We start from the raw sequence: 14,085 nt of genomic DNA, 5'->3' as shown, positions 1-14,085 counted from the left end.
AGTATAAAAAGCCTATAATCCAGTGACCTTGTTTTGAGCTGTTTCATGTAGGAGCTGCTTTCTTTCTACCAAGCAGCCGCCAACCATATCACCACGCAGAAGGAAGCGTGCATCTCCCACAAGCTCACCTAGCACTACTGAGCGAGCTAACATTACAGCTCAGCTAAGGAGGACGCCATTGATGCTTACATCTTTCCCTGTCACAAGCACGAGCATCTCGTCCATGAGAAGATGCATGCTTCCTTCTGCATGGTGATGTGGTTGGCTGGTGTAGTGTGGTGGGAAAAAAATAGTTCCAACATGAAACTGCTTGCAGTAAGATCTGTGGATTATCTTGAGTAAATGAGTCATGATTTCCAGAAAGAGACAATGCTGTTGAATTTTTCAAAATAATTTTTTTTTGGCATTTTAAAGCACCACAAGCCCAGATGATCTAGTTCCATTATATTGTTGAGAAGGCAGACATCTCTACAGCCGATGTCTCCAACACTCAACAACTCACACCAAAACAATGTGGACTTATAAATAGCACTACAGGTACGAGAAAAATAAGTACAACAGCACTATTTCAGTAACATATCTCTTCCTTCCATTCATCAGGCATGTTGGTGCGACTGAAAGGCAGCGTTATGCGGATGGCGTTCCTGGACTCAACAGGGGCCTTGCTGCCCCCTGCCCATGAGCCTTGGTTTGAACCCAACGTCACAGCAGACGGTGAAGAAAGAGAGAAGGTCCGTAAGCGCCGTCCCGTGTCAGTGTCCCCTTCCACCTCCCAGGACCTCAACGAGGGCCAGTACGCTGTGGTGTGTTCAGAGAAACAGGCCAAAGTCATGTCCCTTCCCTCCCACACCTGCATCTACAAACACAGCATCACAGAGACCTCCTTCATCCTGCGGGCAGACGTGGTGCAGATGAGTCACGGCGCGTGCCTGGCGTGTTTCTGCGCTAACGGCCACATCATGACCCTCAGGTGAGAAACATGTCAGTCTGCGTCAGTCAGAAATAGCTGGTTATTATTAAAACATATCAATCAAAGTCTGTTTGAATAAAGTCATGTTCATATGATTAGATTTCAGTAAATATGATCTGACCTTCTGTTGTGCTCTGATTGTTTAACTGCGGTCAAATAGCAATAGAATAGTTGAGTAAATGTTTTTAAAACAAAAAATGCTGGAGGTCAGTATGTTTGCCAGTTTTGGTCAGTACTGCTGTGACAACCACCCAAATCTGTCTTTAGAGTATGAAACAGTTTAAAAAGTACAAATGTGATTCCAAAGAAAGTGCAGTGTCACTGCGTGTAAATTAGAGAGGTATTCAAGAAAGTTCTGACCAATAGAGGAGCCGGAGGTGGGCACAGTTGCCTACTTATGAGCTCATCAGGGTCATGCACGAGGACTGAGATGGTAGATGGGCATTAAGCCATAGTTTGGCATAATTATGAGTATTTGGGACATTCTGAGCAGCACACAGATGGACTATGAAGAAGTGGATTAGGCTGCAGAGATAGTTTGATAAAACTTCTTGTCACTATGAAACCTTTTACTTTTGGAATCAATTTTAATCTGTTTGAATACAAGCTGACAACAACCAAAACTTTCCATTTTGTTTTACAACTAAAAACAAACCTTTTTCATATGTGGCAAGTGTTCAAGTCAAAATACCAGGGGTCAGAAACCACAGACACATGTGCCCCAATTGTCATGTAGTAGCTTAACCAAAAGCACACTCGCAATATGTGTAATATTAAGTCAAAAAACTCAGAGTGCATTGGACAGCTGATTTGAAAGAAGAATCTGTATTTAGCATTACACTTGATGAGAGCATGGATGTGAATGACATACCACGTTTGTCCTACTAAGATACTGTGATTATATTGTAAGGGAGGAGCTATGCTACTTAAAACAACAACGTGACGACATAGCCAAAGTTTTTATGGAGCATGACTATTTGTTATGATACATGCATTAACATGACAATTAAGAAATGTCACTTTATATAAAAAAGGTTGCCTACCCTTGCAATAGAGAGATTTTGGGTGTTGGGGGAATTATTGCTTTTATTTCTTTGACAATATAGTTACCCCTGAGGCAATGTTGCTGTCAGTGTTTGCTTTGTTATATGTATGCAGTGGTGGGAAAAAAAGCACTCCCATTTTTTTACTTCAGTAAAAAAAAAAAGTTACAGGTGAAAGTCTTATATTAAAATGTTTACTTAAGTCAAAGTACAAAAGTATTTAAGAAAGTACAAATTGTGAAAGTGGTAACTATGCAGAATTGCCCATTTCAGAATAACTATAATAATAATAACAGCATATTAATCTATAATAATACATCATAATTTAATCTGTTAAGTAACAAGTAACTAAAGCTGTCATACAATTGCAGTGGAGTAAAATATATACTTCTAAGATGAAGTGAGGTAGAAGAATAAAGTGGCATAAATTGTACTTTACTGAAGTAAAGTATATGTACGTAGTTACATACAGCCACTGTACATATGTCATTAATTTATAATTCAAGACACTCAACAAGTGTAAAACAACAGTTAGATTGTGGTGCAAAACTAAACTTCATACCAGTTCCAACATTGACTACACACAGAGATCTGAAGGACAAATTTGACTACTCACAGTTTCACCAGTTTATTCTGGCCATGTCAAACAAATGTTATTGGCTTAATGACCGAAAATCGAAGGTGTGTCATGTGTAGGCCTATACATGAGATGGCAAGGGATGGGCTTACAGTATAGGGTCACATGGTTTTTGATTTATTATTTTTTTGTGATGATGGAATTATCCTCAATGTCGTTGTCAGTGCTAGCTTTGTACGTCGATGATTTATCAATTCTCAATTCTCTATTTTCAACAAATGTAAAATAAGAGTTGTTTTGTTGAAGTTCAAATGTGGTTTAACGATATTATCGGAGCAACAGATTGTCTGAACTTTTAAATGGCAGAAATAAATGTTGTCACCACTGAGGCAGACAGGCTCATCATATCATGTCCTCAATTAAACTTTTCTTTTTGCTCAAGTTGTCATTCAAAGTCAGACACAAACTTATGTCCTCATGCACACCCATAACAAACACACTGGCACACATCCTCACACCTCTGTCCTAAACCGTCATCCCAAATTTAACTATACAATATAAACCAACATGACAAGGTCAGGAACTGCTCTCACAGGCACACGCGCGCGCACACACACACACACACACACACACACAAACACACACACACACACACACACACACACACACACACACACACAGACATACCAGGTTCATTTTCATGTCATGTGTGGAAGGGTATAAGTGGGAAAGGGTGTGTTAATCTGTCGCTCATCTTCATTAATATTCACTTCCCCAGAGGACAGAGACAGAACAGCCGTCCATATGGGTGTCTGACAAAGATAGGGTGCCCATCTGTCTGTCTGTCTGTGTGTGTTTTTCTGTGTGTTTGTTCAAAGTGCAGAAACATTGTCATCAATGTTTCAGAAGGTTGATATGTGTTAATTTAGATTTTAAAAAATCATGACAGTGATAAAACTTGAAATATTCACCTCAACAACCACAGTGATCTGTTTAGTTACTGTCCAAGACTACAAAATAAAAGTCATTTACTGGCAGTGTTATAATATTCTGTAGATCTAAAATCACTTCATTTCTGTGTCCCTCTGTTTAGTGTGCCGGGACTGAGACCGCTCATGGATGTAAACTACCTGCCTTTGACAGACATGCGGATAGCAAGGACGTTCTGCTTCACCAACCTGGGTCAGGCCATGTACCTCTGCTCCCCCACTGAGGTCCAGAGGATCACTTATAGCCAGGACACCTGTGAAAACCTGCAGGTCAGTTTTTGTGCTTTTTAAAGTACAGGGTGCATATGGATTTAAAGGGTAACTTCTGTTTGTTTTTTTTTCAACCTGGACCCTATTTTCCCATGTTGTTGTGTCAAAGTGACTAATGGAAACAAAAGTGTTTGATATTAGTCCTGTTTTTAGCAAGCGCGCTGCAGCCACAAAACAGGCTGTAATGTTACCACTTGGGGTAAAATATTATTTCTTTGGGCTTTTTAGCCTTTAATTGATAGGACAGAGTAAGCGTGAAAGGGGGAGAGAGAGAGGGGATGATGTGCAGCAAAGGGTTTAGGCTAAAATTGAACCCACAGCCGCTGCGGGGGAGGTCATAGCCTCTGTATATGGGGCCTCGGCTCTACCAGCTGAGTTACTGGGCACCCCATGTGTGACAGAGATATTGAAATGATCCCTATTGCGATAAGATCCTCTTTGATTAACCAGAAAAAAAGCCCTTTATCACTTTTGTTAAACCCACCAGATTCCATTTAAATAAACAGTAATTTTACAGTAGTGAAACACTCTTCATTCAAAGTTAAGTTATTCAAAAAAATGTCGTCTAATCACTGTTGGAACATTCACTTACTCTGGTTTGGTTAAAATAAAGCCTCAATTCACCCAGTTAAATGTGAAAATATGCTGGCTCTATACACTCTTAAATTACTGTTTATTTAAATGGAGTCTGGTTGATTTGGCAGTGGTGATTTCAGGGCTGTGAAAACGGTCTTACTTTTTAGCAAAACGGTCTATCTCTGTAGAAATCAATTTTATAATGTTTTACTTAGAATTACAGTCTAAGCCCATCAGTGGCAAAAACAAGTGCTGTAGTGGATGTACATTGACATTGCCCACATTGCAGCCTGTTTTGCTGCTAGCAGCTGCAGCCCTCTCGCCCAATACTGGACCACTTCCAAAAAATACTGTTCTTATTAGTCACGTGGACAGAAAACAGAAAAATAGGGTTCAGGTTAAAATACAGAAAACCTTTAATGAGACGTGTTCAGGATGTGAGGTTTAAGTCTTGAATAAAGTTTTGTGGATTTACATCATGCATCTCTGGAGCATAAACAACACCAATATATTATTTATAATGACTGGAAAAGATAGGGGAAATGTCTTTGGTAACATGAACACAAGGTTTATATTTACTGTACATTCATCTGTGTGTAACATGCCATGAGTGTGTATGTAGCAAGATAATGTGTGTCTTGGTGTTTCAGGAGATGCTGGGTGAACTCTTTACACCAGTAGAGACACCAGAGGCTCCCAACAGAGGGTTCTTCAAAGGCCTCTTTGGGGGAGGAGCACAGTCACTGGACAGAGAGGAGCTATGTACGCAAAACCGACACATCCCACATACACAGTGGTTCAGTCCTGTGTTGATGCAACCTCACAAATCTCTTTTTTTTTCTCCCTTTCATCTTTTTACTCAGTTGGTGAGATAGCAGCTGGAAAGGCATCCCGGAGTCTGGCCCAGCACATCCCAGGCCCAGGTGGCATCGAGGGCATGAAGGGGGCAGCCTCTGGTGTGGTTGGAGATCTGGCGCGCGCCCGGATAGCGCTGGATGAAAGAGGCCAGAAACTGGGCGAGCTGGAGGAAAGGACAGCTGCCATGATGGCCAGCGCAGACTCCTTTTCCAAACACGCCCATGAGGTAACAGAAAATGTTTACAAGTCTAAAATCTGGAGAGAACAGTAAACGTGACGTGACAGCAAGGACACCACAACTGCTCATGCTTGTGCCCACATGTGTACAGTGTTGGGTGTAATGTGTCACTGTAATGACATTACATTTGTGCGTAACACAGTAATGGAAGGCAGTGTAGTTAATGATCAAACAATTATGTTGTTACTTGGGTTACATAAAATTCTTTAATTATAATGGGCCAATAGAAAAAAATTATAAACATAGAATTAAATAATGAAATTGTCTGACAAACAATTTTAGAGATTCCTCCGTATGATATATAACCCCTGTTTTAGTATTAAAAAGGTCAAGTAAGCTGGACTAATCTGCTATAAAGCCATGGTGTGGTGATCAAGCAACTTGAGTGAGTTTATTTGTGTTTGGCTTGTTAAATGTACTTTATATGGCATTTAAACGTTTTTCTCTTTAAAAACCGCACATCATCTAATGCCATTAGGAAGGCCAGTCTCTTATAATAAATATTGACGCCTATTGATATTTCATTTTGCACTCTGAAGTGTTCTATGGTTTCATTTTAAGGCAGTTACAGGCTGCTGCAGCACCGTCTTGATTCTCCTATTGATCCTTGTTTTGTGCTCTTATGTGGGCAGATTTAGGGTTTAACATTAAATTTTTAAATTGCAATTACTTAACAATGCTTCTCAGGATGATGCAGCCTAACACAAAAGAAATATAACAAGTTGTATAACAATTTACTTTCTTCAAGGAGTAATTAAGTAAAGTAATGCATTACTCTTGTTATTATAAAGTAACAAGTAATATATAATAATTTTTTTTGTGTAATGACCCCAACACTGCTTGTGTACAGCACCTAACAGAGAGAAAATACTCTCAACTATAAGTTCACTGACGAAAAGTAATGATTGGTAATTATTTAGATTATTGTTGTTTTGGTTTTGATTTGACCATCAGAGCTGGTTACAATATGTGTGTTATTAAAAAAGAAAACTGTGCTATCCTGAATACTAAATGTATTCTTGAATACTCAGTGCTCTCCAGAAATATTACTCACTTACACTATTTAGCCACTAGAGGGCAGTATATGCCTGTGGAAAGTCCACCCTACTGTTGTTAAGGAGTCTTGTGTCAAACCTACAGGAGCTCTCACTTTAAGACTGAGATAGACATAGTTTCTAAAATGTGTGAGGTGTCCTCTTTAGTGCAATGTTTAGAATTTGACTAGGTGAACTAAAATTAGTACAAAAAAGGAAAATAAGTAAAATGGCAGATTTACAACAATACAACACTACATACAATACAAATTGAATGTTTGCTCCTTATTTTGCTGCTTGTTTTTATCTGCTAGCTTAATATCTGTTACCAGCCAAGTCCAAGATCATATCAGTTGTTGCCAGATCTCACAGGGGTCTGTGTTACTAAGACAGAGACAGGCCTTTAGGAAGGTAATGTTCTCCTGATTTATTTGTCTGAAAAAGTGCCATGTTAGTGTCAGAATGTCCAGGATATACGTGGCTTGGGTCCAGTATATATTTCAATGACTTTGGGGATGAAGAATTGGTCGTGATCTTTGCTCACGTTCATTTCTTCCATTGGAATAATTAGATGCAGGACTGCTGAAAGGGCAGGAAGGTGGCAAAACCCATGTGACAAAGATACAGGGAATGACTTTAAAGTGAGCTGTTTTGGTTTGTCAGTGATCTCTGGAGGCAGTAAAGGTTAGGGGGAAAAGGTCATTGTTAGGGTTAGCACTAGTCGGTAATAGCACATTAGAGCAGGACTAGGCAAAGCACTCATTCAGTGGATACATTGTAGCATCTGACATGTTCTCACTCCAACATGTCCTCTGTTTCCAGATGATGCTGAAGTGCAAAGATAAAAAATGGTACCAGTTCTGATCAGTGACGCGGGCGGAGCAGAGCTCCACGGACACAACTGTCACCTTCCATTGGCTCATTTGGACTCACCGTGACCCCCACCCATCCGTCTGTCCATACATCCATCCCTCCAAGCCTTCTTCACTGGGACACTTGGGATTTTCTTCCCTAGCACAATGTCGAATACTGTTCTTACCTCAGTCTAAGGGTGGAACTGAGGGGTGGACAGGGGAGAAGGACGACCTCAGAGGGAGCAAATAATGGTGTCTTTTTTTTTTTTTTTATGTTTTTGTCTCTTTGTTTATCTCTGTTTTGATTTCTCCTCCGAGGTAGCCGATTGGTCCACGCACCTGGAGATTCTTCATTCTCATTTGCCAAAATGTCCGTCACTGTTGTCTCCACTCCGAGCCTGTCGGGGCCAGTATTCAAACCGACGAACATAGCTGAAAAAAAGACAAATACCTAACGAAGAAACAGACTACAAAAAATTCTTAAAATGTAAAAAGAAGGAAAAAGAATCTAAATACATCATTATATATACATAAATCTAATAAATGTGCAACGCTGTATCCACTTCCGAGTGACAAGTACAAAAGAAAGGGATAACTCATCGAGGAGCAGGGTGCTGAAGAAGGTGGCGTTGGAGAGCCACAGGAAGTGCTGTGACAGTGACGCCTCCTCTATGCAGAGAGTCGCGGGGATAAAAGCAACTTATTCTGATGTACACTGGATATTTCGTCATCTCGCTCAACCTCTAGACTCTCCTCTGTATCTTACAGACTTTCATATTGTTACCAACAATGTGTGTGTGTGTGTGTGTGTGTGTGTGTGTGTGTGCGCGCGTGTGTGTGTGTGTGTTTGTGTTAATTTCTATTTTCTTGCCATTCCTCTCTTTGTTATTTGTTGGGTTTTTTGCTCTGTCTGTATTATTGGAAAATCTCTTATTTTTCTATTGTTGTGAAAGTGGATGATATTTGATTTGTTGAAAAAATACGTTTTGTGGCTTTTATCTAACAACTCAAATTAATTTCTCCTTATGAAAAGGGCTGGAATCTAAAAAAAGGAGGGCAAGGATATAAAAGGCATATATCATTTAGTACTCACTGACACGGCAACATCAGATTTCTCGACTCTGAAATCTCAAAGCAAGCGCGTATCAACCACACATGTTTATCATTTACCTGAGGATTTCATTTATCTGATGTGATGTTAACTGCCTCTCTCACCCTCTAATGTCATACACTTCCACAGTTTGGCTTAGTCTGTGAGTGTGACTGTACAAATGCTGATGAGATCAGTATTAAATACACAAATAGTCGAGCCAGATTTGGTGGAGTTTCCAACGTCTGGAGCACACATCAATATTGAGATACACATAAGTAGAAACCCTATTTGTGTGTATTCATATATGCAGGATAGTATAAATAAGGATGTGTAATCCTTTAAAATAATACATCTAAAACATATTTCAGGTTTGCTGACAGTTGTCTGTATGAGAAAGTTGTTGTTAATGTTTATTTATTGAGGTGCAAAAGACTTGTGTTTGGTGTCAGAAACGTTCATCCTCATTATTATCTCGTTTCTATCTCCATGTTTGCAGTGAAGCTCAAATGTGGTGTATCTCTCTGTCTACCAGGCTTTTAACCTTTATTTGTATATAAGTAAATAGTTTGACAATCTAAGACCAACTGGAAAGTAAAATGTCAAGGTTGCTGAAGCAACAGAAGAGGAGAGAGGCCATATTTTTTCTGACGCCAAAGAGTTGCTTTAGCTTTTTTTCCATTGCATTATTGTTTGGCTCACCACTCCGACAGAGAGTATGTGGCAGTGTTTGTAATACAGTATTACTTCATCCATGGAGTGCAGACCCAGGATCAGGTTCATTTAGGAAAGATGATCATCTTCATCACCTTTCAGGGTTCAAGAAATGGAATAAGTGGAACTCAACCATTTCCAATATTATTGCAGAGCTGGACCTAGCACATTCGTTGCCATAGGCAAGCCTTTTATGGTGCCCTCACCCCTTGCCCCAAAATTTGTATTATTTTATATTTATAGAGTGCTGCAGGAATAAATCCTAAAACCAGGAAATGAGTTTCCCTCATCTTAAAGCCCATTGGCTTTTTGAATGGGTTTTTGTTTAGATGCCTGAAATACAGACTGTGGTAACACAAGCTTAAGAGTCTTTAACGTTTTGTTCTATAGCTTAAAAGGGGTTAGTAAATATCCAGATCATAGAATTTGAAGCCTTTAGGTGTCTTAAACAAGGCGGTTGCTAACAAGTGGCTAAATGAGACTGCAGAACATAGAAGGGCTTACAGCCTTGCTGTGGTGGCAGCATTGAGGTCATTCAACCACAGTGTAGTTCATTTGTAGCCTAATTTTAAGTGCATTTACACTTCAAAAATCATAAATTGTGGTGTTCATTTGTGAAGATTATTTTGCTTAACAAAACATGTAAGTATAAGACTTTGTTTGCCACAGATTTTATTTTTTGCAATAATCCGAAATCCAATGGAAAACTCTTACACGCTTTTTGACAAGGGAACTAGGGCGATGCTATCTTCTGCATTGGCCTACAGAAAAATATCATCCCCGCTCCACTTTATTTTATTTTTTATTAACAAGAAACAGAGCTAATGAGAAAATACAATACAAATACACAACTCAACCAACAAGTAATCAGAGTATTATGTGCAAATTTGCAAGTTTTGTCATCTTCTTGTTTTTGTTGGGGCAATTTTGGCACCCCATCACTGGGTGGTACCCTAAGTCGCTGCCTATGTCGCCTTTTGGAAGATCCACCACTGTACTATTGTCTCCCAATATGTCATAAATTGGAACATTTGGACTAACATTTAATGTTTGAAATGGTTGATGAAGCTGCTTCCTTAAAACAAAAAACTGAACCACTCCACCACAGCTCAGACACAACAATATTTCTGGTATTCATCTGTGTGTGTGTTTGTGGAGTGTGTCTGAATGTCTCGCTGTATGTCAGGGTGTGCTCATGTGAATTAAGTGATATAATTTAAGATTTTGTTTTTTTAACTGATGTCTCTCAAGTCAGCATTCTGTGTCCAGTTGAGTGTCTGTTACACTAACTAAAGCCACCAATGATGAGAAAAATAAGATAATAATAGAATAAAGAGCATAAGAGGATGACCTCTAAATTCTGGTTTAATTTAACTGGCATGTTCCGTCTTTGCGCACATGCTTCGATTCTCCTTCACTTCAGTTTTTGCCTTTCTTTCGTCCTCCAGTGAGTCTTACGCTGACTCTCTTGGTTCCACAGCTACAGATATGGCCTTCTCTGTGTTTAGTAAGCAGTGTAGTGTGGATGTTGGTAGGTAGCTCTGTCTTAAACCCCCAAGTGAAGAAGAGGGGAAAAAAAAATTCAGGAAAACTAGTTTTAGCTAGAGGTCATCCCCGAAAACATGTTCAGTGTCTTTCCCTCCAACCCAACTGTTATTTGTGTTTGTTTTTTCTCTTTTTTTCAATGTTATATTTGTTTTATCATCTATGAGTGATTTGTTTCTTGTCCATTCATCACAGTATGCAGTATTCTTACCTGAAACGATCCACACACTCAAGCAACAAGAGGGAGTCCTGTCTATCTGCCATATGCCATCTTCTGTCCTGGATTCAACAGTTATCAGTGGGTTGCAGTATTTTTCTCATTGTAGCCAATTTTCTTGTACAGTTTTATGCAACTTTCACATGGATGTTTATGACTTTATCTGCTGCCACAAAAATTTAGAAATTCTGTAGATAGAGATTACTGTGCAATGGAAAATAAAAGTGGAAAATGTATTTGTCTTAAAGCATCTTTTAAAATCTTATATGGAGTTCAAAATAGGATATTGCTTTTTCAGATAAAAGAAAAGCTTATATGTCTGCATTATTATGCTAGAAGTAAAATATAAGTGATATAGAGTACTGACAATTATAATGGTGTACATTAGTATTGTGGGTATGTACACTGATCAGCGACAACATTTAAACCACTGACAGGTGAAGTGAATAACATTGATCATCTTGTGACAGTTCAATCTTCTGCTGTGAAACCTTGGATCCTGTGATTCATGTGGATACTGCTTGACGTGCACAAACACCCAAACATTGTTGCAGACCAAGTACCTCCCTTAGTCCAACGGCACTCCTTGATAGCAGTGGCCCCCCGGCAGGAAAATGTGCCTTCACAGCACAAGCCTTTTTAGCAGTGTGGCATGGCGCCTTGTCCTGCTGCGGTTGATGGGCACTGCCATCTGGGAGCGCCATTGCATTGAGGGGGTTTACCTGGTCTACAGCAGTATTTAAGTAGTTAGTGCGTATCAAGTGGCATCCACATGAATGCTAGGAAACCAAGGTTTCTCAGCAGATCATTGCATTGTAACAATGATCAATGTATTTCATTTCATCTGTCACTAGTTTTAATGTTGTAGCTTGATTGGTGCATATGTCCATACCAAGACAAATACCATTCCAGACAAGGCTGTAAATGGGAAAGTTGGTTTAAAGTGTTACCATATTTAAATCTGTACACTAGATGGCAGCAAACACACATGGTTGTCTATACATAGACTTAGACTGGACAAGGAAGCACTAAGAGTGGTTAACAACAAACAATGCAATCTTACTGCCCTATGAGTCATCATTAGGTGATCTAACCAGGTATAATTTAACTAGAATAAAGTCATAAATGAAGCAGCTCATATAATCCAGCTGCACAGCAAATGTTTTATGCAGATATGGTTTCAGTTTGAGGCATAAGTTGTTTTTAACAGTCACTGTAATGACTATCTTTGCTCTCTTAAGGTCTGCTGTGCACTTATACTGTATTGCTTTTTTTCTTAGAGCAACACAATCCTGTATTGATCACGCTAAGTGACCACTGAATGTGATCTCTGGATTCTTTGAAGTCATGATGCAGGTGACGAAGTGGTCAGTGGAGCTTTTGAAGGTCACCTTTTTTTCAGAGATAGGAGATTTTTTATACTCTTGGTTGGTTTTTCAAACGTTTTTGCGCTTGAATTACAGGCACTGGCAAAGCAACTCTAAGGGACGCTGATCTTGATTTTTGGTAAATGTTGTCTTCTACTAGAAACATAGTAATTATCTTGCCCTGGGATGTTTTCTCTCATATTTTTTCCACTTAACTGCCATACAGTACACCACTACTATTATATTACTATTAGGAATCAGAGATACAATTGTCCTTCGGTCAGTCAAGCTGCACATGTGGGTCAGTGAGTTCACCTAGTACTGTATCCACAGTGACTTATGGTGTGGATCAATTACCACAGCAACCAGAGAGGCTTTCAGCTTGGCTCATGATTTCCTGTGAAAGATTACACATTGTAACTATACATTGTCATTAGATGCTGCCTGACGTCATGTGTGACCACACCTGGTGACTCATAGTAGTTAGAATTCAGTGTGCAAGAATTAGTTAAAGGTCCAGTGTGAAGGATTTTGGGGAGAAACTGAGAACGTTTTCTGTAGTGTATAATCATCTGAAAATAAGAATCGCTGAGCAGCACATCTTCATAGGGAGCGGGCTTTCGTCTACAGAGATTGCCACGTTTCTACAATAGCCCAGAGTGGACAAAGCAGACACTGGCTCTTCATAGGACCATCAGTGTTTTTGCATCGTCCGCTGTAGTTAGCAGTCCCTCCATGACAAACAGTGTTGCAGAAACACTACATCATCCTAGAATTATAAGGTTCTATCTGACCGGGAGAAGTTTCAGGTGTTTACATTTAGCAGTCTTCACTACAAATCTTACACGATACTCATTTCATACAATAAACCAGACAAAGCAATATTTTGAAAGAAAGAAATAAAGACATACAATTTTTAACTTAAAGCAGTAACTAGAATTCTTTGGCTTTCCAATTGAATGAAAAAGCCTTAAACCAACACAACAAACCCTTTTCCAAACAAAACTACTGATTGCTGGCTGGAAGGATAAAGCAGACCACGAGTTGAGGTCTTCTCTGGCTGATTTATGATCAACCTAACTAAAAGCAGATAAACTGCAGTACCGTGAGTTGATAGTCTCCAGGGCCGTAATGTTTTGTTTTTTAATCAAGTCTGTAAAATTGTCGCCTGGTCTGCTTATCTGATTTAACAAATTGGGTAAATCAGAGTTGTGCTTTCCTGCAATGCCAACAAATTAACATACAGCAGAGTTCTCCTTCCTTTTCTAAACAGGAGTTGTTTAACTTATAATTTTCTTTGAAGATTTATATTTAGTATGTTAAAGCCGCAGTTCAACAATAAATAATGATCTAAGAAAAAATGCAAGCACAAAAAAGTATGCAAGCTTATATCAAGGAAATAATTATGACTCTTCTCCTCCTACCCTTATACTTTCTTTTCCCTATATATAAAAATAAATAGGGGTTACGGCCTTCACATCATTATCCCTTCTCCATGTAAACAAAACTGTCAGACAAAGTGGTGTTATAATTTTATTATGAGCAATGCTGTTGTTTTTCATCAAAGATAAGCTTCTGTGCCTGTGAGAGGTTGAAGGGTAAGTTAAGGGAAGAGAAAGAAAGACAGAGACAGACGGTGGGAGATTGGCCCGATGGTGAAAAAAACGTCATGTTGATTTGTTCAATTTGACTGAAGCCATGAAGAGAGGGTCACCGGGGAGAAATGTTTGTTGATGCATACTG

The 14,085-nt window shown here is 39.2% G+C and overlaps 1 protein-coding gene across 4 annotated transcripts in view; it reads left to right on the top strand.

Annotated features, from left to right (window-relative positions):
• stxbp5a (syntaxin binding protein 5a (tomosyn)) overlaps window positions 1–11,211 on the top strand; it is a 129,192-nt gene extending 117,981 nt beyond the window's left edge. For all 4 annotated transcript variants that reach the window (XM_042503040.2, XM_088089126.1, XM_042503038.2 and 1 more), the window contains 5 exons: window positions 601–970; window positions 3,684–3,849; window positions 5,076–5,187; window positions 5,289–5,509; window positions 7,378–11,211. In XM_042503040.2, the coding sequence (XP_042358974.1) occupies window positions 601–970; window positions 3,684–3,849; window positions 5,076–5,187; window positions 5,289–5,509; window positions 7,378–7,419 (911 nt within the window). In that variant the 3' untranslated portion in view covers window positions 7,420–11,211. The remainder of the gene's footprint in view (window positions 1–600; window positions 971–3,683; window positions 3,850–5,075; window positions 5,188–5,288; window positions 5,510–7,377) is intronic.
• The last annotated feature ends 2,874 nt before the right edge of the window (window positions 11,212–14,085 follow it).

The sequence above is a fragment of the Plectropomus leopardus genome, chromosome 16 (assembly GCF_026936395.1).
Source record: "Plectropomus leopardus strain MGB_pleo_1.0 chromosome 16, ASM2693639v1, whole genome shotgun sequence".
Taxonomy (NCBI): domain Eukaryota; kingdom Metazoa; phylum Chordata; class Actinopteri; order Perciformes; family Serranidae; genus Plectropomus; species Plectropomus leopardus.
Note: the sequence above shows the minus strand (reverse complement) of the source record. Positions and strands in the feature narration are given on the sequence as shown.